This window comes from Malus sylvestris, chromosome 9 (genome assembly GCF_916048215.2).
Source record: "Malus sylvestris chromosome 9, drMalSylv7.2, whole genome shotgun sequence".
In the NCBI taxonomy this organism is placed as follows: Eukaryota; Viridiplantae; Streptophyta; class Magnoliopsida; order Rosales; family Rosaceae; genus Malus; species Malus sylvestris.
In genome coordinates, this window is record NC_062268.1 from 1,884,994 (window position 1) to 1,909,828 (window position 24,835).

General features: G+C 38.5%; 2 protein-coding genes across 2 annotated transcripts; both read left to right on the forward strand.

Annotated features, from left to right (window-relative positions):
- The first annotated feature begins 10,549 nt into the window (after window positions 1–10,549).
- LOC126583530 (probable phospholipid-transporting ATPase 8) lies at window positions 10,550–16,894 on the forward strand. The gene is made up of 11 exons (XM_050247932.1): window positions 10,550–11,798; window positions 12,124–13,478; window positions 13,599–13,709; window positions 13,806–14,082; window positions 14,317–14,405; window positions 14,516–14,624; window positions 14,717–14,935; window positions 15,046–15,171; window positions 15,459–15,557; window positions 15,653–15,844; window positions 16,101–16,894. The coding sequence occupies exons 1-11, from the start codon at window positions 11,400–11,402 to the stop codon at window positions 16,692–16,694; spliced, it is 3,570 nt and encodes a 1,189-aa protein (XP_050103889.1). The 5' UTR covers window positions 10,550–11,399; the 3' UTR covers window positions 16,695–16,894.
- Window positions 16,895–22,202: 5,308 nt separating this feature from the next.
- Window positions 22,203–23,368, forward strand: LOC126583531 (uncharacterized). Its single transcript, XM_050247933.1, has one exon. The coding sequence runs from the start codon at window positions 22,289–22,291 to the stop codon at window positions 23,135–23,137; it is 849 nt and encodes a 282-aa protein (XP_050103890.1). The 5' UTR covers window positions 22,203–22,288; the 3' UTR covers window positions 23,138–23,368.
- Window positions 23,369–24,835: the final 1,467 nt, after the last annotated feature.

A 24,835-nucleotide genomic window follows, 5' to 3' on the forward strand; every position in this document is an offset into this window, starting at 1 on the left:
ATGCGGGACTGATGAGGAAGGTCCAATGTGTAGGTGACCTGGCCGACGCGAGCGAGCACTTGAAATGGTCCGTAATAGCGTGGTGCCAGTTTTGGGCAGTGAGTTTTAGACACAGAGGTTTGCCTATACGGTTGGAGTTTGAGGAAGACCAAATCACCTACTTGAAAAGTCATTTCCGATCGATGCTTGTCTGCCTGTTGCCTCATGCACTGCTGTGCCATGTGCATGTTCTCCTTGAGATGCTTAAGAAGGGTGTCTCGGTTCCTGAGAGTGACATCCACCAGATGAACCGGAGAGTAGCTGGGAAGGTAGGACTGCACGGTGGGTGGAGGATAGTCGTAGACCGCCTGGAATGAAGTCATTTTGATGGTTGACTGAAATGTGGTGTTATACCATCATTCCGCCCATGGCAGCCATTGAATCCAAGTAGTGGGTTTGTCCATGGCAAAGCTGCGAAGATAATGCTCTAATATCCTATTAAGAATTTCTGTCTGGCCATCTGTTTGTGGGTGATAGGTGGAGCTTTTGCAAAGTGTCGTATGTTGGTGTTTGAAGAAGGCCGTCCAAAACTCACTAAGGAAAATCGGGTCTCCATCATTGACAATAGAAGCAGGCATCCCGTGCAATCTGAACACCTCCTGAATAAAGACTTCAGCAATCTGTGGAGCGGGGTAGGGGTGCTGGATATGAATGAAATGACCGTATTTAGAGAGACGATCCATGACTACCAAAATAGCATTCTTGCCATGGTTCGAGAGAAGACCTTCGACGAAGTCCATAGCAATATCAGTCCACAATTGGGTCGGCATAGAGAGTGGCTGTAGAAATCCTGGTGGTTTAATGGTTTCATAATGAGTTCGTTGGCAGACATCACAAGCGGCCACAAAGCTTTTAACCTCTTTTTTATGCCGGGCCAATTAAAGTAATGAGTGATGCGTTTGTATGTCCATAAGAACCCAGAATGTCCGGAAGAAGGAGAAGCATGGAATTCCTGTAGAAGGCGGGCACGCCACTGAGATGTGGAAGGTACGAAAATACCGGTCTTGTAATAAATCAGGTCACTTTGCAGCTTAAAATAGCCTGTACTGTGGGGGTTATGTTGTAAGTCTTAAAAGAGTTTGGCCGTGGAAGGATTTGCCCCATAGGAATTCTGAATCTCGGATACACAATCAAATGGTGGTTGTGATATCCCCATTAGAGATAGAAGGTCAGAACGGCGGGACAGTGCATCAGCAGCTGCATTAGAAGCCCCTGGACGATACTCCAAGGTATAGTTGTACCCAAGTAGTTTCAACAGCCACTTTTGTTGTGCCGGAGTAGTAAGTCGTTGGTCCAAGAAATATTTGAGTGTTTAGTGATCCGTGAGAATTTTGAAGTGATGACCAATCAAGTATGGGCACCACTTTTGTACAGCAAACACTACAGCTATCATTTCCTTATCATACACTTACAGGTTTGGTGTTTGGGGGCCAAAGGCTTACTGATGAACTCGATGGGATGGTTATCTTGTGCCAACACTGCTCCTATACCAACGTTTAAGGCGTCACACTCGAGAGTGAACGGCTTGGTGAAGTCCAGGAGAGCCAGCACGGGTGTGGTGGACAGTGCAAGTTTGAGGGCCGAGAACGCCGTGTCGACTGCCGGGGACCAAAGAAAACTGTCTTTTTTGAGCAAGTCAGTGAGAGGCTTGGCAATGAAACCAAAATGACGGACAAATTTGCAGTAGTATCCTGCCAGACCTAAGAATCCGCGAAGGCCCCTAAGACTTGTAGGCATCGGCCATTCCATAATAGCTGCAATTTTGGATGGGTCAACCTGAACCCCACTAGCTGAAATGATATGGCCTAAATAGGCAATCGAGTCCTGACCAAAAGTACACTTAGATGGTTTCAACTGCAATTGGTGCAACTGGAGAATGTCGAACATGGCTGTGAGGTGGGAAACATGGCGGTCTAGGGAGTCATTGAAGACTAAAATATCATCAAAAAAGATGAGAACGGATTTCCGGAGCAGGGGCTTCAAGATTGAATACATCAGTGCTTAGAATGTGGTTGGTGCGTTAGTCAGGCCAAATTATGACTGTGAATTCGTAATGGCCTTCATGTGTGCAGAACGCTGTCTTATGGATGTCCGCCTCGTGCATTCGAATTTGGTGGTACCCGGAGCTGAGATCCAATTTAGAAAATATCATAGCACCTTTCAATTCAACCAATAGTTCTTCAATAATAGGGACCGAGAAGCAATCTTTGATGGTGACCGCATTTAGCTCTCTGTAATCCACACAAAAACGCCATGACAAGTCATTTTGGCCATTAATAAAGCCGGGGACGAGAAGGGACTCGAGCTGGGGCGGATAATGCCTGCGGCTAGCATCTCGTCAACTTGGCGCTCCAATTCGGCTTTCTGGGCATGCCTGTATCGATATGGTCGAACATTGATAGGCCCCGTACCTGGGAGTAAAGGAATTCGATGATCGATCTCGCGATGAGGGGGCAAGGATGTTGGTGGTTGGAAGAGACTGTGATATTTAGTGAGAATGGATTGAAGTAGGGCCGGTGATGGAAGTGGTTGGTGATAGAGGTGAGTAAGGCTTGACAACTGGGATACAGCATGAAGAGGCTTGCCAGGAACAATCTCAATATTTGTAGGCACAGGAGAACGCAGAACAGAGGAATTCGAGGACCCAACCAATCGGTAATTGGTTCCATGGATTGAGAATTCCATAATTTTTAACAAAAAATTCCATCTGATGAAACCCAGTGTTTCCAACCAATCCACTCCTAATACCATGTAACATCCCACCACCGAAAGAAGGTGAAAGTCACTGGTAAATGTATAGCCATGAAAGCGCACCGAAACTTGGTGAGCCACCCCTTTAGTACAAAACAACGTCTTGTGGCGACCATGATTGCCTCGGTTTGAGACGAGTCAACATGCAAGCCTAAACGAGTCGCCACTTGCGGGTTGAGAAAACTTTGATCAGCACTAGAGTCGATGAAGACTTAGATCGGTGTTTGGAAAATGAATCCGTCCAAGCGCATCGTACGGCCTCTAGCATGCTTAGTGGCTGATATGACATGTAATGCGATGAAATGCTCTGGATGTTCTACCACAGGAGGGGGCGGTGGTGCGAGGATCTCTGTCGCTGGAACAGGGTCGGGATCTTCCTTCTCCCCTAGTAACAGTAGTATGTGGGATTGACGACACCGGTGACTGGGTCGATACTGGTCATCACAGTTGAAGCAGTCCCTGTTCGCGACGGTTGCGCATCTCTGCCTGGGTGAGTCGTATGATTGGTTTTGGCAGGGAATGGGTGGGTGTTGTAGGAAGAGGGCGAGATGTAGTGGGTTGGTTAGGTGGGGTGGGTGAGGGGGGAAAATGTTGTTTAGAAATGTAAGGGGATGATCGATATTGTCCGGAACGGACCATTGGCTGGCGACCCTGTTTGTGCTCGTAGATGCGAGCGAGTTCAATTGCTCATGCCAGAGAGGAAGGTCTCTGGGCCACGACATCATCTTGTAGCTCGTTTTTTAGGTCGCCCAAAAATACGCCCAATAGTTGAGCTTTGGTCCAGTCCGAAGTGCGGCAGGAGAGGCGAATGAACTGGCCCACATACTCATCCACTGTGGTGGTCTGCATGATATGTGACAATGACATATTAATGTTCAAGAAGTCAGTTGGGCCAAATCGTTGCAACAGCTGGGTCGTGAAGGTGGCCCATAAGGAGAGGGGGCCCATGAGGAGATGGGGAATTGTATCTTGAACCAACGGAGCCAGTGGGCCGTGTCTCCTCCAAGATGAAGACCTGCCACTATAACGCGACGATGCTCGGTTATCTCGTGATAGTCTAAAAACTCCTCAGCCATCGCAATCCATCCGTAAGGGTCGTTTCCAAAGAAACGATTAAGTTCGATTTTGAGGTGTTTGTGCCCAGGGAAGGTTGGGGAAGTGGGTTGGGGGGTGGGGATGTAAGATGGTTCGGGGGGGAAAAAAAGAGGTGGGAGGTCCAGTCGTGGATGGGGGAAGGTAGTGGGAGGTGAAGGGTCGGCTCAAAGTGTAGGTAGTGGTGGATGTTGGGGTGAAGGGAAGGGATGAGGGCTCGGCCGTGAGGTGGGATCCTGGAGGTTGAGTTGTTGAGAAGGGTGGGGAAGGAGAAAGAGACAATATCGGTGGTGGTATGAGGGTGTGGACGGCAAGGAAGGGGTGGGGCCTAGCGAAATGGGAATTGAGCCGATTGGAATTTGTAGGTTGGGTAGGGGAGGGTTTTTTAGGGCACGAACTTCGTCTAAAATCGTTTGCTGCAGTTGGTCCTGACAAACCCGGTGGATCGAGAGATTGGTCATGGCGTGCTGTAGGTCGTCGTAGCGGATATTCAACAGTGAGATAGATTCCTGAAACTCCTGTAGCTAGGTGAGTATCTGGTACTGTTGAAACTCACGGTCCAATCCATCTTCCGGTACATCCGCCACCGTAACGGACGCCTTACTTTTGCCCATGGATCCAACCTGGCTCTGGATACCAAATGGTAGGTTCTAGAAGGACCAAGAGGCGAATTGCAGAGAATAAAGGAAATGACAAAGAAATTGTAAAAGAAACAGCTTTTCATTCATATCCCAAATGAGAGTCTCAACAGGGATAATATGCCCACATCCGCACTACAGACAAGAGTGTTAGGTAAACATGTTGAGTCACTATCCTACTACTGATCCACTACTAGATAAAGGAAATAACTAAGGAAATGGGCCTGAATGGGAAAAAGGTCTTAACAAAGCGGACGAACCAGAAGGTGCAGGACTGAATCAGAATTTGCTTCTGATAAAGATTGAGACAGAGAAATAAGAGAACCCTCTTTGCCCCCTATCCCCAACAAAAACGATGTCGATTCAGCTCAATTTGCTATTCGATTGAAATCCCCCGATTCTCTCTCCTATTCTCTCTCCTCCCTCTCTGTTTCTCTCTCTATATCCAACTGTCGCTGAGGCTTAGGTCCTCATATCGAATCTCTCACCGCTTTTTTCGTTTCTTTTTTTTTTAATAAATAAAATTAAAATAAATTCAAATATATAATACAACAAGACAGATAAAAGAGAAGCGTTTTTTGGGAAACGGATCTAATCCATCAAGTTTGGAGATCTGGGTTATTGAAATTTGATCAGAGGATAAAATTAGTATAACTTTAAAATGGACTCTGTATAGATCGGATTCCCGAACCTAATGGATTAGAATGAAAGGATCCGGATAGGATTTCCGTTTTTTGTGCCTTCAGTTTGCGGTCTCAGTCTGCAAGAAATTATTTGGTGGGAAAAATAAAATATTGGTGGGAAAAAATAAAATAATTAGTCATTTATTTGTGGGGAAATTTCTTAATTAAATAAAATTTTACAAGAATTATATAGCTTTGCATATGGAGGCCAACCGTGACAGCAAAGGGAGAGAGTTGGTCAATGCATCGGGGATGTTGCCGTTATCTCTCCGCAACCATCTCCCGCCGTCCCTCTGTTCACCTCTGTAAGTTGTAACTGTAACATCTCATCTCTCTACTTCACAATCCCAGAAGCAAAATATATATTTAAAAATTAAGGTTTGACTGATTAAATAGTTCTGATACAAATAAACGATAGGATCACATCTAAAGGTCTTGTAATATTTTCCTTAACGCCTGCGCAAAATATTTCAAACTTTCAATTTTTTCACAAAAACTGTCCATGTTTTCCAATCGATTTTGATAACTTTTACAAGATTCATTATAAGTCAAAATTTAAGTCATTATAGTCACACCACATGTTTCTACAATTAATTTAGGACATTTCAAAGATTTTTTAAACCTAAAATCTCTCTTAAGGCCTCACTATTAGTTTATATTATTTTTTCATTTTTTTTTTCAATTTTAAAAATCAATAAAAAGTAGTTCCAAGACTTAATAAACAATAGGATCACATCCAAAGATCTTGAAACATTTTCCTTAACTCCCACGCGAAACAAGGCGAGCTCGGCGCACGAAAATTTGGCTCGCAAGATGAGGCAGGCTCGACACATGAAAAACGAGATGTGCTTCGTGCACGCAAAACGAGGTGAGATCAACGCATGAAAATACTTGGCACGTAAAACGAGACGGCCTAACGCATTCAAAACAATGCAATCCCAGATGCATAGGTCAACCATTGTTACTCGCACGAAGCATTGGTGTTAGAGCTGGAGCATATATAAGTCATTATCAATATAGGGTAGGATTTAGTTTTAATCTCACGGGTTAACCATTGTTTCCCGTATGAACGAATTGTGAGATCAACGCACGGAAAAACGAGACGTGATTCGTGCATGTAAAACGAGGTGAGATTAACGCATAAAAATACTTGACATGCAAAACGAGGCAACCTACGCATGCAAAACAATGCAATCCTAGGTGCATATGGCAACCATTGTTGCTCGCATGAAGCATTGGTGTCAGAGGTAGAGCATATATAAGCCGCTATCAATATAGGGTAGGGTTTATTTTTAATCTCACAGGTCAACCATTGTTTCTCGTACGAACCAATTGTGTTTGGGGTAGGGCATTTATATGAGTAATGAGGTATGGTTTAGTTTTAATCCCACATGTAAGCCATGGTTTGTCGTAAGAACCATAGGTGGCGGGTAGGGCATTTATAGGGGATAGGTTTAGTTTTAATCTCATGGCTTGATCGCAGTTGCTCGCATGAAGCATTGGTGTAGAGGGTGGGCATTTATAGGTTGTTATTAATATAGAGTAGGGTTTAGTTTTAATCTCAATAGTCAACCATGGTTGGTAGGATGAAGTATGATTGCCAAGGTTGTGGCATTTGTAAGCTACTATCAACCATGATATAATTCACACTAAAGTCGTAACTTTTAATTCAGTAACCCCTTTCTTTAAAAAAAAACATTTCTCCGCCACGTTGCTGCGAGGGAAAAGAATTCAAGTGCGCTAGGCACTAAAACACGTTGAACTCAGGGTGTTATTATTCACACGCCTCTAAACACTTGAACTCAAGGTGTTACTATCCACACACAGCTAAACCTCATACCTCATGGGCCTCCACTGCTTTTGATGCGCCTTAGGCCTTCCAGAGGGCATGAGTTTGGGCTTGGGCGTGAGTTTGGGTTGCGTCTCCCTGCGCCTAAACCATTTATTTTATTTTATTTAAGTTTTTGTTTTTCCCATACCACAACACCAAACTATCATCTTCATGTTCTACAAAATGTGTTTTCGATGAATTTTTTTTTTATAATCCATGTCAAAAAATCTGAAAACAAGGATATAAATCTTAATGTAAAGGAATTTCAATCTAAATAAAGTAATGTAGGAATTAAAAAATATTCAACGGAAAAAGAAAAGAAAAGGATACGATCGGTATTTTTGTACTGATCCTCCTCAATAGGAGTTGCTAGTACGTTAGCACGTTAGCAACTATTTTCAAGATTGAGTCGCTAGTTTCATACCGATCCACCCATTTTTTTTTCTTTTTCAGTAATTTTGTACATTTTGACAAAATGACAATCATATCCCTATTTTACCCTCTTTTTTTTTTTTGAGAAAATGACAATCATATACTTATTTTTTCAATTTTACCCTTACTTTTGATACATAATATTTACATGAGGACAAAACAGTAATTATGAATGTTAAAAAAATATGAACTTATTAAGAGAAATTGTTCACAAATACAAAACACACACAAAGTGTGTGCTCTCTGCTTTACTTTTGTTAAAGTGAATAACACGTGTCAAATAAATAGAAATGAGACACAGAAGGAGACACCATTTAGGGACAGCAGATCCTTGACCGTTTGTCACTCACCATATCAAAATTAGCATACACGTGTCATTAAATTTGTTTTTTTTTTTTATAAATTAGGGAACCTATCAATATTTTGCCACCTGTAGGAGCTTGTGTATTTTGGCAATGGTGAAAAGATGTACAATAATTTAGGTTTGTTGATGAGTATGGCCCAACATAAAAATTGGACATACGATGTGAATTGAATTTTGCACAATTAAGGCGTGACAAGTGGCACTTGGTGCGATGGTAAGTGCATTCGCCCATGAGCGGTAGGTCTCGAGTTCGAGACTTGGGAGCAGCCTCTCCATAAATGGGGGTAAGACTAGCCGACATTCACCTCTCCCAGACCCTGCGTAAAGCGGAAGCCTTGTGAACTGGGTACGACCTTTTAAGGCGTGACAAGTGGCAATGGCGACGGCCGCATGATGTGCAGCAATTGTGCATGCCTCGTGATTTATTACCATCAACAATTCCACCAAGAGGTGGATAAATTGTTTATTGTGCTCGAAATACGACTGACACATCATATGTTTTTATATAAGTGGAGGAGAGTTTTAATTTTATGTTGTTAATCTTTTGACACAAGTATCTCACTATTTATAAAGTGAGTACCATCCCATGTTCTAAATGCACTGAAAAGTCTTATTAACAGGTAGGACGCGAGCCCAACATCGACGTAGAATTGAGGGAAGAGGATCCTCTTTATAGAGATCCTATGGATTCTCATATTATAACCGTTCATCATACATCGTGCGGTCAATTTTCGTCAAGTACTATTTGTATTTAATTTTAAATTAAAAAAAGTTTAAATGATTTATAACCGCATGATGTACGCGTGTGTTCCATTTTTACCTTTAGAATTTGTGCGTCCTAACACCTAAGCATGTGACTCTTTTTGTCTGCCGGACGAGGACTCGGTAGGGTCGACTGCACCAAGGTGACTCCTGAACTGCCCATTATTGCTTCAAGAAACTTGAAATTTAAGTTTAGAATTTATTTATTATACATATGTAACGTTAGTGAGTTAGAGAAATAGTTAAATTTTAATTAACCATCAAATGCGCTTTATATTTCACTATTATAAAAAGACAAGAGTTAGAGAAATAGTTGAATTTTAATTAACCATCAAATGCGCATTATATTTCACCATTATAAAAAGACAAGAGTTAGAGAAATAGTTGAATTTTAATTAACCATCAAATGCGCTTTATAATTCACCATTATAAAAAGACAAGAGTTTACAGCTCGTCACATATTCAAACTAACCAAATTTTTAACCGGTAATTTTTTTAGCATTGTTATAACGCTTGTACCTGGATTAAGTATGTTATGGAACATTGCCAATTAGTTTTTAGGGTATACCCGGTATAGTTGCTCACATTCTAACGTCGAAGAGTAATGTTATCAAAATCGCTTATAACAACATTGCAAAAATATAAAAGCATCTCCAATGGGAATCCTAAATGGAGTTCCTACTACAATATAGTCCTTACATTTAGAGACAAAAGACTACCAATGAGTCATAATAGAAGTCTTCAAAGTATCTCAATATATGAACTCGACGAATACCTTAAAGAAATCCTCAAATGAGAGGACTATATGTATAGACCTAAAGAGTAGGCCTACTGTTAATTTCAAGATGCCTTATCTTTTCGGAATTTTACTCTTTTTGAGAATGCTATACAATAGCTTCTTTTTTTAGTTTTTTGTTTTTTTCTGTAGTTTTTCTCTTCCAAACATAGATATAACTTTTTGGTTTTTATCAACGAACACAATACTCCAACGAAATATTCTCTCAAAGTTATCCAGAAGCTAGAAGACAAAGGTGATGACTATGCACGGTTCTAACTTTCTAACTTTTGTTTGACCAAAGGAAGAAGGGACTCAAGAAAGCAGAATCACAGTCAGCCACGTGTGAGGGCAAAGATCGTGACCGATCTTCATGTAACCTTACGTTACGTTGCCTTCATTCCCTACAGGCTTCAGACCACATCGAAAACAAACGCCAACAGGAGTCCCCGATAATGACATCAATTTATATCGTATTGGTACACCGTTATTCTAGTTTATCCGAATTGAAAAGATTATTTTCAGATCTCTTCCAACAAATTCATAAAGATTACAAATTCAGATATTTGAAATTTGATCAAACGGCTATAAACAATGGTTCACTTTAAAAATTATAATAACATTAACCGTTGGATCAAATTTTAAATGCTCGGATTTGTGGATTTGGTGGAAGGGATCCGGATCCCTTTCCTATCCGAATACCGTCACATTTCGTTACAAAGGGATCCTTTTCCGAATCCCTTTCACCAAATCCACAACGACCATAAATTCAGACATTTGAAATTTGATCAAACGACTATAAACAGAGGTTCATTTTAAAAGTTATAATAACTTTAGCCGTTAAATCAAATTTTAAAAGTCTGGATTTGTGGCCTTGGTGGAATTGGTGGAAGGGATTTGGAATCCCTTTCCTATCTGAATACCGTCACGTTTCATTACAGTTCTATTTCAATTTTTAACACAATTATTTATTTTACAATTTACCAATGAATTTTAAATTTGAGACATAATCAATTTGTAAATCATTAAATGATAACATCACGTTACGATTGATCAAATTGTATCCCGTGGTTCGCGTCCTATTTTATCTACTACAATATATTCGTTTCTCTCTCTCTCTCTCTCTCTCTCTGTCCCATTGCTTATTAAAGCGGCAAAGCTAACAACTAGTGCTCATACAAAGTTCACTTATTATTTTTGTTATCTCTCTCTCTCTCCACTCTCTTTCTCTCTCTGGATTTTGAGCTGAAAACCAAACAAGCAGCCACAAGCATGAGATCTCCGCAGAGACTGCAATGGAAGTAAGGAACTCTCTGAAACACAACTTCTAGGGTTTTCTGAAATTCCACCCACCTAGTTTTCTAGCTGTATACAAAGTTTGCCATTTTTGCTCCAATCTATATCAACCTTTTTCTTGTTTTATTTTCATTTTTATTATATATATATAAAGGTAAAATTCAATATATATTTTAATAAAAAGCAATAATATTTGAAATAAATAAACTTTTAAAAAACAAAAAATAACAGTAAAACAGTGAAAAAAGGCAATTGCCACACGCAAGAGGCTAGCTTTATGAAACAAATAATCAGTGGGATAAATATGGAGCTTAAAGATGCAAACTTTGTGCACCCACTTTGTTGCTCTGGGTAAGCAAGGCACTCAATCAATGTTCCTATGTGTTGCTCAAGTTTTGATCTTTGAGCTCCTCCTCCAATGGGGTTTTGTCGATTTCGGGTAGATTTGTGTTAATTGTCTTGACGCTCCGTTGGCGTAGAAATTGGTGCAAAATTTCGCTTTCATAGGTGATAACGTCTGCTTAGTTTTGGGAAGTTGGTGCGACTTGTTTGGTTGTTTTGTTGGTGATTTTCCCGGAAAGTGAAAGGGAAATGTGGGTGGAAATTTGAGTGAGGAGTGAGGAAGGAAAAATAGTCACTCACCTGTGAAGTAAAGTAAGGTAAGACTGCGTACGATAGACGACATCTCCGATCCTCGCAAAGCAGGAGCCTTGTTGGCTTGGGGTCACCTGAGAAAATGCCGGAAGGGCGGAGGAGGAGGGGAGGGATCCAGTTTAGCAAACTGTACTCGTTTTCGTGTTTCCGCTCTCCTCTCCCTGAAAGTCATCCCCAAATCGGTGAAAGAGGGTACTCGAGGGTGGTGCATTGCAATGATCCGGATCATCTGGAGGCACTTGAGTTGAGATACAGGGGAAATTATGTTTCGACTACCAAGTACACGGCGGCGAACTTCATTCCGAAGTCTTTGTTTGAGCAGTTTAGGAGGGTTGCAAATATATATTTTCTTGTTGTAGCTTGTGTTTCGTTCAGTCCGTTGGCCCCCTTTAGAGCTGTTAGTGTAGCTGTGCCGTTGATAGTGGTGATCGGAGCTACTATGGCTAAGGAAGCCGTTGAAGATTGGCGGCGAAGAAAGCAGGTAAACATTTTTGCGGTATTGGTATTACTAGTTATTTGAAGTTGTATAGTCAATGTTTGAATAAGGGCTCGTTTAGGAACTGCTTTTAAATGACTGAAAGCGCTTTTACAGATTATCTGTAAAGAACGTAGAGTGTAGTTGCATTTGAATTGTGCTATAGCTTAAGCTTGTCCATTAACGATATGCAGGGAAGGTTTAGAATATGTAGTCATTTTGGTTGTTGTAGGAGCAATGCTTTTAGGAAGTAGCTCGAAATTAATATTTTGGTTGTTTTTTTAATTTGTTTCTCCTAATTGAATTGGCTATAAATTCGAGACTGTTTCAGGATATTGAGGCAAACAGTCGAAAGGTTAGAGTTTATGGTAGGAATTGTACATTCTACAAGACCAGATGGAAGAAACTCCGGGTTGGTGATGTTGTGAAGGTGCACAAGGATGAGTACTTTCCTGCGGATCTGCTTTTGCTTTCGTCAAGCTATGAGGATGGGATTTGCTATGTTGATACCATGAACCTTGATGGAGAAACTAATTTAAAATTGAAGCATGCATTGGAGGTGACATCCCATCTTCAAGATGAAGATTCCTTGGAAAAATTTAAAGCGGTGATCAAGTGTGAGGACCCAAATGAAAATCTGTATTCATTTGTTGGGACATTGGTCTATGATGGAAAGCCTTACTCACTTTCCTTACAACAGATGCTCTTAAGAGATTCTAAGCTGAAAAACACTGAATATGTCTATGGTGTCGTCGTCTTTACTGGTCATGACACAAAAGTGATGCAGAATGCAACAGATCCTCCTTCAAAGAGAAGTAAAATCGAGAGGAAAATGGATAAGATAATCTACGTTCTTTTCAGTTCTCTGGTCGTGATAGCCTTTACTGGATCTCTCTTTTTTGGAATCAACACTAGATGGGATATAAGTGGTGGAAATATAAGAAGGTGGTATCTTCGTCCAGATCATTCAACCGTGTTTTATGACCCCAAAAGACCAGCACTTGCGGCTTTTTTCCATTTCTTGACAGCGCTTATGTTGTATGGATATTTAATACCAATATCTTTATATGTATCCATTGAGATTGTGAAGGTATTACAGAGTATTTTCATTAACCAAGACCGGGATATGTATTATGAGGAAATGGATAGGGCGGCTCATGCACGCACGTCTAACCTGAATGAGGAACTTGGCCAGGTTGATATGATACTTTCTGACAAAACAGGTACACTGACATGTAATTCCATGGAGTTCATTAAATGTTCGATAGCAGGCACTGCTTATGGCCATGGTGTGACAGAAGTGGAGAGGGCGCTGGCAAACAGAAAGGACGGAATTGATGGACTGCCTGAAACTGGTGATATATTAGATCATGCTAGTTATAATGTTGACTCTGGAAAGTCAATAAAGGGTTTCAACTTTAGAGACGTACGCATCATGAATGGGCAGTGGGTCAATGAACCTCATTCGGATATCATACAGAAATTCCTTCGGGTTTTAGCAATCTGTCATACAGCCATCCCAGTTGTGGATAAAGCATCAGGAGAAATAACCTATGAAGCTGAGTCACCAGATGAAGCAGCTTTTGTCATAGCTGCCAGGGAGCTTGGGTTTGAGTTTTTTGAAAGGACACAAACAAGCATATCATTGCATGAGTTGGATTCTGAAAGTGGGAGAAAGGTTGATAGGTGAGTTCCATTCATACTTTGACCTGTTTATTTTTACACTCAGTCTCCTTATATTGTTTACGTGGCTGGGAAGCCATAACGGTTACTGTTAATAGCTTCTGACACATATATTTATCCCAGGGAATATGAGCTTCTTCACGTCTTGGAGTTCAGCAGTTCTCGCAAAAGAATGTCAGTAATTGTAAGGAGTCCGGAAAATAAATTACTGCTCCTTTGCAAGGGTGCAGACAGGTTAGACTCTTGAGTGGTCATGCTTAAGGTCCATGTTTGAAGGTGCAAGTTGGGTTTTTGTAATTCCATGATTTTCATTTATCTGTACATATTCAGTGCAATTTTGGAAAGGCTTGCAAAAGATGGGTGGCAGTTTGAGGATCAGACCAAGGAGCACATTCATAGATATGCTGAAGCAGGTTTACGAACCTTGGTGATTGCATGCCGTGAGCTTGGTGTAGAAGAATTTGAAATATGGGAAAAGGAGTTTGTGAAGGCCAAAGCTTCTGTCACCGAAAGTCGAGATGTACTGGTGGACGGAGTTGCTGACAAGATTGAAAGGGACTTATTTCTACTTGGTGTGACAGCTGTTGAAGACAAACTGCAAACGGGGGTGAGTATTGAATTTTGATGGTTTTTTGTCATAAGTCCTTTCACTTGAATTAGGTTACTGGGGATTATTGTTATTTCGTCCTCCCTTGAATTTGGAGACTTGTACAGTTTGATAATTATGTGAAATGGAAGTTCACATCAAGAAACAAAAAACTAGAGCCCAATTTTTATTGAGAAGGGTTTGTTTGTGTTCATGGAAAATTAATTCCGTACAGATATTGTTCTCGGGATGCAGGTTCCTGAATGTATTAGGAAGCTTGCCCAAGCTGGGATTAAGATATGGGTATTGACAGGGGATAAAATGGAAACTGCAGTTAACATTGGGTATGCTAGCAGTTTTTGTGCTTTGATTTTATTTTTCTAATACTTCAATTTTTACACTTGGATTATATTTTTCTGCAAGTTACAGATTACAAGTATTGTAAATTTTACAGGTATGCTTGCAGTCTACTTAGACAAGATATGAAACGGATTGTCATCAGTCTCGATTCGCCTGACATAAATGCTTTGGAGAAACAAGGGGATAAAGAGGCAGTTGAAAAGGTAGAGAATCCTAAAGAAAAAAACCAAGATTGTTTTTTCCTTGCTTTTTTCTTTTTGTGTGATGTAATTTCTGAAACCTTGATTTTTTTAAGGCTTCTCTTGCAAGCATAAGGAAGCAAATTGGAGAAGGTATTTCGCAAATTAATGAAGCTAAAGAAAGTTCGAACCAAGCTAAATCGTTTGGCTTGATAATTGATGGGAAGTCCTTGGAATTTTGTCTCAAGAAGGATGTCGAAAAATCGTTCTTGGAGCTTGCAATTACTTGTGCTTCTGTTATATGCTGCCGCTCTACGCCCAAACAGAAAGCTCTTGTAAGTATCTCGATCATGCTCATGAGCATATCCATTCAAATAATCTAAAGTTTTTCGTAAGGCCAGTTGCTGACATCAAATAATCTGATAGAACTACGAAATATGTGCAGGTTACGCGATTGGTAAAACTCGGAACAGGTAAAATAACACTGTCTGTTGGTGACGGTGCAAATGACGTTGGCATGCTTCAAGAAGCTGATATTGGAGTTGGCATTAGTGGTGTTGAAGGGATGCAGGTAACTTTATTTTCTCTTTGTGATGATCTGATTATTACGGGGTTTTTACGAATTTCAAGATACAAACTCGGAATTATCGCACTTCTGAAAGTGAGATAGTGAACGTGTTTGTCTGTAACAGTATTTACCAAATCAGTGTACTTTTGAAAGTGAGAATAGAGCATGCATTTGTCTACAACACTATTTACCAGCAATTGTTTGTTTTCGGTGATCGACTGCTCTCAGACATATAATTTGCATATTTTATACTTAAGACTCTTCTGATTCCATTTAATTCGTGAATGCAGGCGGTGATGGCAAGTGATTTTGCAATAGCTCAATTTCGTTTTCTGGAGCGTCTCTTGCTTGTTCATGGGCACTGGTGTTATAGGCGCATATCAATGATGGTAAAATATCTCCTCTAATTGTCACAAAAAAAAAAAAATTTGAAAAAGAAAGAGAGCAAGAGATTTCATACCCAGTTGACATTTTGTTGATGCAGATATGCTACTTCTTCTACAAGAACCTTACATTTGGGTTTACTCTGTTTTGGTTTGAGGCCCATGCTTCTTTCTCTGGTCAACCTGCTTACAACGATTGGTACATGTCATTCTACAATGTCTTCTTCACATCGCTTCCCGTAATTGCTCTTGGCGTCTTTGATCAGGATGTTTCAGCACGGCTATGCCTCAAGGTATACAATTTTTCTCTCTTGTAGAGCTTATATAGGATATTCAGGGTGAGTGGTAATTGACTACAAAATCCCGATATACACTCCATGTTACTGCTATGATGTTCAATTGGTAAACATCAACTCTAGTAGCATGTGCTTTAATCGATCAGCAAGAACCAAAAGGCATATACTTATCTTCATGGCTCGTCACAATTCTTATTTATTTCCGTCTTTTTGGAATGGATTTTTACCGTTCATGCTCTTGTTCTGTTGACAGTATCCCTCTTTATATCTAGAGGGAGTGGAGAATATCCTCTTCAGTTGGACCCGGATACTTGGTTGGATGCTTAACGGTGTTTTGAGCTCCATAATTATCTTCTTCTTCACCACCAATTCCATGATTGGCCAAGCACTCCAAAGAGACGGTAAAGTAGTAGACTATGAAGTCCTCGGGGTCACAATGTACTCGTGTGTAGTTTGGGTTGTCAATTGCCAAATGGCACTCTCCATCAACTACTTCACTTGGATCCAGCACTTTTTCATCTGGGGCAGTATCGCCTTCTGGTATGTATTCTTAGTGATCTACGGCTCTGTCTCACCGAGTGTATCCACAACCGCACACAAAGTTCTAGTTGAAGCCTGTGCTCCCAGTCCTCTGTATTGGATGGTCACCCTTCTCGTTACCATGTGCACTTTGATGCCATATTTCTCGTACAGGGCTTTCCAGACACGGTTCAAACCAATGCGTCACGATGTAATACAACAGAAACGATTAAATGGCTCAGACAAGGAGACTTCCGGCGAATTGCCTCTGAGAGTCAGTAGCAAACTGCAGCACCTGAAGCAGAGATTGAGGGATAGAGAGCTGTGAAGTGCGGTCCCGGGATCGGAGTTCTGTATGTGTAATCAGGGGATGGTTTGGTTTTGTGCATATGTTGTAGATTCAGGAGTTTGTAGGTTTTAGCCATGTAAAGCTGATATGTATATCATCAAATTATCAAACAAAAAGGAAAATCCCAGTGTGGCAAAAGCTTAAAGTGAGTGGAATCAAAATTAAGAGTTGAATTTCAATTACGGAGTATATAAAAGTAACGGGCGACATAAAATAAGAAATTCAATTTATGACTCATAATTATGGGAGAAATAAACCTTTCAACTTATAATGCGTTTTAATAATTGAATTGGCTTTTCATTATGATTCAGGTGAATTAGTAACAACTTATGCAACCAATGTCATTTGTACTCCGACTTTCATTACGATTTAGATTCCAACTCCTCGTCAATTCTGTTTCTTCAATTTCGGTTGTGAATTAGTAAACATGTCAAAGATGTCTTTCTAGACTGTTTTTAGCTACAACATTTTGCACGATGAACATGAGGAGCTTTATCATCATGCTACAACGAGTGAAAGCGGAACGATTTTTCGATATTAAGATAAAAGGGAACGATCTTCGTTTCAGGCATCAATCAATCACATGCCACTCTGTCATTGTCTGATTTTTGGTTAGAACTTTGAACATCGCCACCGGCGCCATAGTTGCAGCCATTAAAAGTAGATTAAAGCCAGCAATCGCAGCCTATGGATTGGAATGTTGCAATATGAATTAATAACTAATAATACCATAATTAAAATGACAGCCGTTATGCACATATAAATATTTGATATAAATGCATGGTGATTACTGCAAATCTTATCCCACTAATTTAACCACCCACTAGTTTGTTTTGTAGATCAGCATCAACAGTAAGAAGATAAAAAATCCTCTTCGGATCTCTTCCACCAAGATCATTGGATCAAGTGATTTGGGGTTTTAAAATTTTATCCAACGGTCTACCTGTTTTGACCCCTTAAAAGTTATAATAATTTTTTGTTGTTGGATGAAATTTCAAATGTTCGAATCACTTAATCCAGTGATGTTGGTGGAAGAGATCCGAAGAGGATAACTTCTCCATTAAGAAATAAAGATATTGATTAAGCAGAGGTAAAAGTTTAATCCACGTGGGTAAGTTACATTATATACTAATTTAAGGATTAACACTAATCCTTGCTTTTTGTTTGGAAACTAACACTGATCCCTGCTTAAGCGCAACTCATTAAGACGTATGGCAATTTGGCAATTTGGCATGCATCTGATCTGGCAGGTTGGGATGGCTTTGCATTTTTTATTGAGAAGCCTAAAAGTGCTAGTCTGGCAAAAGGAGAAGTCAATGTGCTTTTGCTGTTGCCATGTACTTTTTAAATAAGCACTTTTCACGAACTGAACACAATCTCTTTTTTCTATACATTTTTGGCAAATGGGTTGTTGCGGCCGCACTAGGAGGATCTTTCCAAAACTTTATTTTAACCGATTTTAAGATTATTTTGGAGGCCTCGTGGGAAGCTGCGTTTTTTCCTTAAAAGATCGAGGAGACTTTGACATTCAAAGCGTTTTTCATGCGTGCCTAGAAGCAAATACAATATTTACATATCATTTACTAATACAGTTTAGTATTATTCATTTTCACTTGTAAATGACAATCATAACATATACATCAATTTGAAGTGCAAAAATATGTTCGTTGTTTGGGGGAGCTCGCTTTTTTGGATAAGGGGACGAGTAGGAGGACGCTAAAACCCAACCCCGACCCTCAACGTTGAAATTGGTCATCATCGAGTTGCTTCGCTAGGCATGTTGGACAATGACCTTCTATAGGTCTCACTCACATATGAAAACTTTGTTACGACTTCTTCTTCTCTAAATTTTCAAAATAATAAGACTCGATGGATTTTTCGCCACGTAATATTTCATTTGTATAATACTTGCTCGAACCGAATGAAGGTGTCATATAATGGCAAAGGATCTTTGTGATCGGTGTGTATAAGCCCTTCACACACCACAAACGTATGCACAAATGTATTTATACATAATATATAGTGTGCTGACGTATGTATGTACGTATGTTTGGGATGCTTAATTAATTGAATTGATAAAAAATTACTTAATTAAAAAAATAATTTATACATAAACACTCAAAAGTCCAACTGCTGGTTGGCATTTTCGTCCTATACATACATACATATATATAGGAAGCGCATTTAAGAGGAGGGATTCTTATTTTTCAAAAAAATGAGAATCCCTTCCTTTAAAGGTCTATATATATATATATATATATATATATATATAGACACATCAGAGAGCTTAAGGGGAGGGATTCCCATTTTTTGAAAAAAATAGGGATTAGGTGTGGGGCCCACTTCACATCTAATTTCAACGATTCGAACCGTCTATTTTGTTAGTCTCGATTCATAGATCATCCTTGCAAAATATTAGCTAAATTGGAAATGTTTAAGACATCTAATTGGGTTCAAGGAAATGAACGAATACTTTGTTATATAAGAAAATATGAAATTTGATATTGATAATTAAATAGGCAAATGGTTTCGGATTGAATTGAATTTTTGCAAGGATGATCTATGAATCGAGACTAACAAAATAGACAGTTCGGATCGTTGAAATTTGATGTGAAGTGGGCCTCACACCTAATTCCCATTTTTTTCAAAAAATAGGGATCCCTCCCCTTAAGCTCTCTGATATATAGATACATATATTATTCATCACGTAACTCGCACTTGGCATGTATTTGTGACTTCTTGTGCTTCAAGGGAAACAAGCTTAACTGTCCCATTAATTAATTGGCTTATCTGTCAATTATCTACGGCCACGCTGTTTTTCCTTCTAGAAGTCCACGTGCCCCCAAGAGGGTTGCATCGGAGATTCGTATTTCAGATTCTAGGACATCAAAATAAGTGAATTACCACTGCCTAAATTGAGGATAAGATATTCAAATTTGAGTGTATAAAAAGAAGAGAAATGTTATAGAAATTTTTTCGAAGTGAAGTTCTCAATACCCTCTCTGCCACTTTTTGGCATAAGTTTCATATTGTAATTACAAAAATTCATGTTAAACTCTGAATTACAGAGAATCCACGTCGAGTTTTACTTTGAGAGAATTTTCTTTAAATATTTATACATTTCTATTCAAAGTACAAAAAAAAAAAAAAGAGTCAAAACACAATCTCAAGTTAAACGAAAATTTTACAAACATGTCATGAAAATTTATTTGATTAATTTTTTTTTTGTGCGATTAAAAGTAAAATTAAATTCTCATGAAAAATATCAAGTTTGTAATAAGTTTACCTATTTCTTTTTGAGAATCTTAATGAAACACTCATAGTACTGTTTACTTTTAATATTAAAGACATTTTTACCTTGAAAGTTCACTCCTGATACTATTCATTTATACCTTTATTTTATCTTGTTGGTTTAAAAATAGAGTTTTTGAAAATTTTCGTTAGCTTTTTTTTTTTTTTTTTTTTTTCGGTTAAGGGCTGGTTTGGTATTGCTGTGCTTTGAAAAAAAATTGTTTCTGCTGTGCTGTGAGAATAAGCTTATTTTTGCTGCTTCACGTTTTCAGTTTTTTTTCACCCAAAACTGTGAAAATAAATTGTTTTTAAGTGTTTAACAAACACATTTTTTAGCTCAGTTTTTTTTATACTCACTTTTTATAAAAGCACCTTAGTATCAAATCATTACTAAGCATCATGAATCACCAACCTAAGTACTGGTTTGGTACTGATGTGCTTTTATAAAAAATGGATATAAAAAAAAGCTGAGCTCAAAAAGGTGTTTGGTACACACTTAAAAACAACTTATTTTCACAGTTTTGGATGAAAAAAAAGCTGAAAATGTGAAGCAGCAAAAATGAGCTTATTCTCACAGCGTAGCAGAAACAATTTTTTTCAAAGCCAATCAATACCAAACCAGCCCTAATTGTAATGATTTCTTTCCATTTGTCTCTTTATGTGTACGGATGCTGTGCCTTTTGATGCTCCATCTTGCCACCGCGTGTCTGAACGCGGACACTTGCAGGAGGCACACATGCTGATGTGGATACAATTAAGAACGTAGTGTGTGCATAAGGAAAGTTAACCAAAGTATCTCCCGCCTTTTAACTCAACACGCTCTCAACTCGTCGCCAGGACGCAATAAATAGGAAAAACACAATACTGAAAGCAGCCGAAAGTGTCAATTACATATCACCGTCACACACTTACGTGATATATTATTTTACATGTTGCAATACAAATAAATAATTAATATGTATATTTTTTAGGTTTAAACTTTCAATACATAAAAAAAGCCTACACATGTTAGATTTTTGAGGTTTTTTAACTTTAATCCTTAAGAAGATAGAAATTTAAAATAAATATGGTGTTAGGTTACATATTAATTATAATCCCTTGATGTGTCTTTAATTCAAAATAATTAATGTGCATTTTATTTAATGTTTCCCATTAAATATTTAAATTTATTAATAACAAATTTTAATTTATTTTTTGACAAAAAAAAGAGTTTTTTTATTTATTAATTTAATTTAACATTCTTCAAACTTGAAAAACTCAATTAATGTACCTAAATGTTAGTACCAAAATGTGTGTACATATATATATATATATATATTATATTGAATTAATGTATTTAAATATTAGTATCGAAATATATGCACCGAAATGTATTATATTAAATTAATGTACCTAAATGTGTGTAACTAAATGTATACACTGAAATATTAGTACCGAAATGTATCATATTGAATTAATGTGCCTAAATGTTTGTATCGTAATATACGTACCGAAATGTGTGTACCTAAATATATTATAATGAATTTAATGTACATAAATGAAGAAGACAAGGTACATCAAAATATATTGTATAACAAAAATTAGTTTATCTAAATGTTTATAACAAAATATACTACGATAAATGAAATGAAAATGAAAATTATAATAAAATAAAATTAATACATTAAAAATTAGGAAGAAAAAAAAATCAAAATATAATTAATAAATGAGGTTACTAATGTATTAAGGGACTAAAATTAAATTTTGATCATACTCATAATTTTAATCTAAAAGTCATATTTGCTAAGAATTAAAATGAAATTTTCTATTAAATTGTTGCGTCTTATGATTTGTTACGAAGATGAGTTTACTAAAGGGAATTGTTACTAGCACTCCAAAAATTTCATTATACACTACAAACTTTCTATATTAGGAAAGAAAAATACACTGGTAATGAGTGTAGAATGAGACTTTTAGAATGCCAATAACACTTCTCTTACTAAAAGCAAAACTATTTTTATTAGCAGAATCACTAGTACATGTAGATTTTATTATTGGGAATAGAATGGATGGAACATGATATGATGACATTTACGCTGAAAAACTTATCTTCGAAGCTTCCACCAATTATATCACACCATTAATTAATAATTAAGTATGGCAAACTTGCTTTTTTATCTTCCAACTTAACACGGTCCTATATAAAAGCATAGAGCCATAGAGGGAAACCCAATCGCCACAACAACCACTAATCCTCAAACACACCAAAAACGTCCAGAAACAAAATCCTACGAGGAGAAAATATGCAAAACGATGACGATTTCGAACAGGGATTCGTCTCTCCCAGCTTCAACAGCTACTCCACCGACAAACTAGCGGATGTTGCCGCCAAGGTCTGTCGGGAATTCGACCACCTCAATTTGCTCGAAGATTCGGAGTCCGATCAGTTGGGGGACCATAAAAACGACAATGAATCCGCCGCCGACGAGGAGGAGGAGGAGTTCGAATTCGTGTCGTTTCAGAAATCCGCCGACCAGGTTTTCTTCGACGAACACCAGATCGGCCCCGTTTTCCCCGTATTTAACCGCGACCTCCTGTCGGATAAAAGTCAACGCGATCTCCTCGCCGGCGGTCGGGATGGTAAAAAGGTGGAGGAGGACGATGATGGTCTGCCGTCGTCGTCGTCATCCGACGTGGACGAACTGGACGAGGTCCCACCGGGGAATTACTGCGTGTGGATGTCGAAAGCCGCGTCGGGAGAAGCGCGTGGGAAGTGCAAGAAGAGCAAATCCACGGGAACTTCGTCGTCAAGGAGGTGGAGCCTCCGGGATTTGCTGCGGCGGAGCAACAGCGAAGGCGGCAAGGAGTTGGTTTTCTTGACGCCTTTGTCGTCCAGCTCCAAAAAAGTAGAAGACAACAAGGAACCCAAAAAGAGCTCCCGGTCGGCGTCTGGGTCTGATGTGCCCAGGAAAAAGCCCAGTAAAGGTCCAAACGCGGTGTCGATGGCTCACGAGGCGTTCTATGTGAGGAACAAGACGGTGGCGAAGGACGGGTACAATAAGCGGCGGTCGTATCTTCCGTACAGGCAGGACCTGGTGGGGTTCTTTGCTAGTGTGAACGCCATGGGCAAAAGCTTTCCCCCTGCTCTTTGAAAATCTAATAGGAATTTAACTATTATTTAACTAAATTTTGTTTTTGTTCAAGCAAATCCTAGTTAGTTTGAGGGTTATGCCTAATTATTTACACAATTTTTCGATTTAATTTTGTATACAGGTTGATTAGTGCACCGAAAAAGTGTGTACGAGTTTCAGATTAAAAAACCTATGACGCATGATTTGAACGATTGTTAATTGCTGATGTATATATCGACGTTTGTTCTTTTATTTTCTCGTATAAGACGTCATCTTTTTAGAGTGCCTAGTTCAGAAGTCAATTTAATTAGGTTTCATATCATTTTCCTCCAAATAATGTTGATGTCCATGTCAATTTAATTAGGTTTCATATCATTTTCTTCCAAAATACTTTCACACGAGTGTTAAATTACCAAAAAATATATGGTTCTTCAGAGAATAATTTACATTGCACAAGTCCCGTCTATATTTTTGTTTTTTTGTTGAACCATACGAGTTATTTTCGTCCATCTGTTCATGAAGAGATTTTTCAATGTGACTGGTACACGGTATGGTACATCACGTGCCATTATTCAAATAGTGAGATATGTGTGTTAAAAAGTTAATAACTTAAAAAATAAAATTTCTCACAACTTGTATAAAAACACATAATGTACCACTTATATTCCGATTACAATGAAAAATTTCTCCTGTTCAAGTGACGGATCTTTCCGGTTTTTTAATTTTAAAAAATAGAAAAGAGCAAATTTGTCCAACTACGCTGCTGTTATTTTCCAATTGCACCACTTTTTTGCCCAAAATTTGGAAAATACGAGAAAGTAAAAGTACGAATCGTTCAGACTCAAATCCTGGAAATTCTGTGGCAGTGGGAACAGATGGAGGTTGATACATTCTGATCAGTCCAAATCTGCCAGGTGCTGAGCTCAAACTGAAAGCCGCCTTATGCCTGCCTCCTTCACATAAAGAAAAATTTCAGTGTGTACTCGAAAACACAATTCGACACAAATATCATAATACAATTGATAGAAAATTTTATTTTGTAAGTTTTTAACTAACTGTATTACATTAGGTATGATGAACCGTGTTCTTATCACACTGAAAAATCTCTCATCATGTGAATCATCGTCAATAATTGTTGAGATCATCATAATTACCAAGATTAAATGGTTGGTAGTGTTTGGCTTCATATCAAAGTGGGTGTCTCCATCGAGCGTTGAGTGAGGGAAAAGTGAAGCGACTATCTCACAAATTTTTTTTATTTTTTATTTTATTTTTGAGCCATCGATATTATTTACACTAAGGAAATGAGGTAGGTTTAACCTTATAATGGACTAATATGGTTCAAATTCGTCTTTGACAAAAATCGAACCTAAGATCTCTCACTTAGATTTTAGTCCTTGATTATCTTTTCTTTTATATAAAAATTTCGGTAGAGCTGCTTTATTAAGACACCTCTTATATTAAGTGAAATCAATGCATATTGAATAGACGGAACTAAAACACAAGCACATACTTACTTTTATGTATTATACAAATGATGTGATGGAAATTTTCATATTCAAGTTCTTCTCCTTCGTGAATCACTAGTTGCCAATCATCTTAAAATTCAATAATTTTTTAAAATGGCTGAAAGTTTTTTTTGGTAAATTATTTTTGAGTTTTAAAGCACTTGAAGTGTTTCATGCAATAAGCACTAGTTAAAAGCTTCTTGTAAAAAAC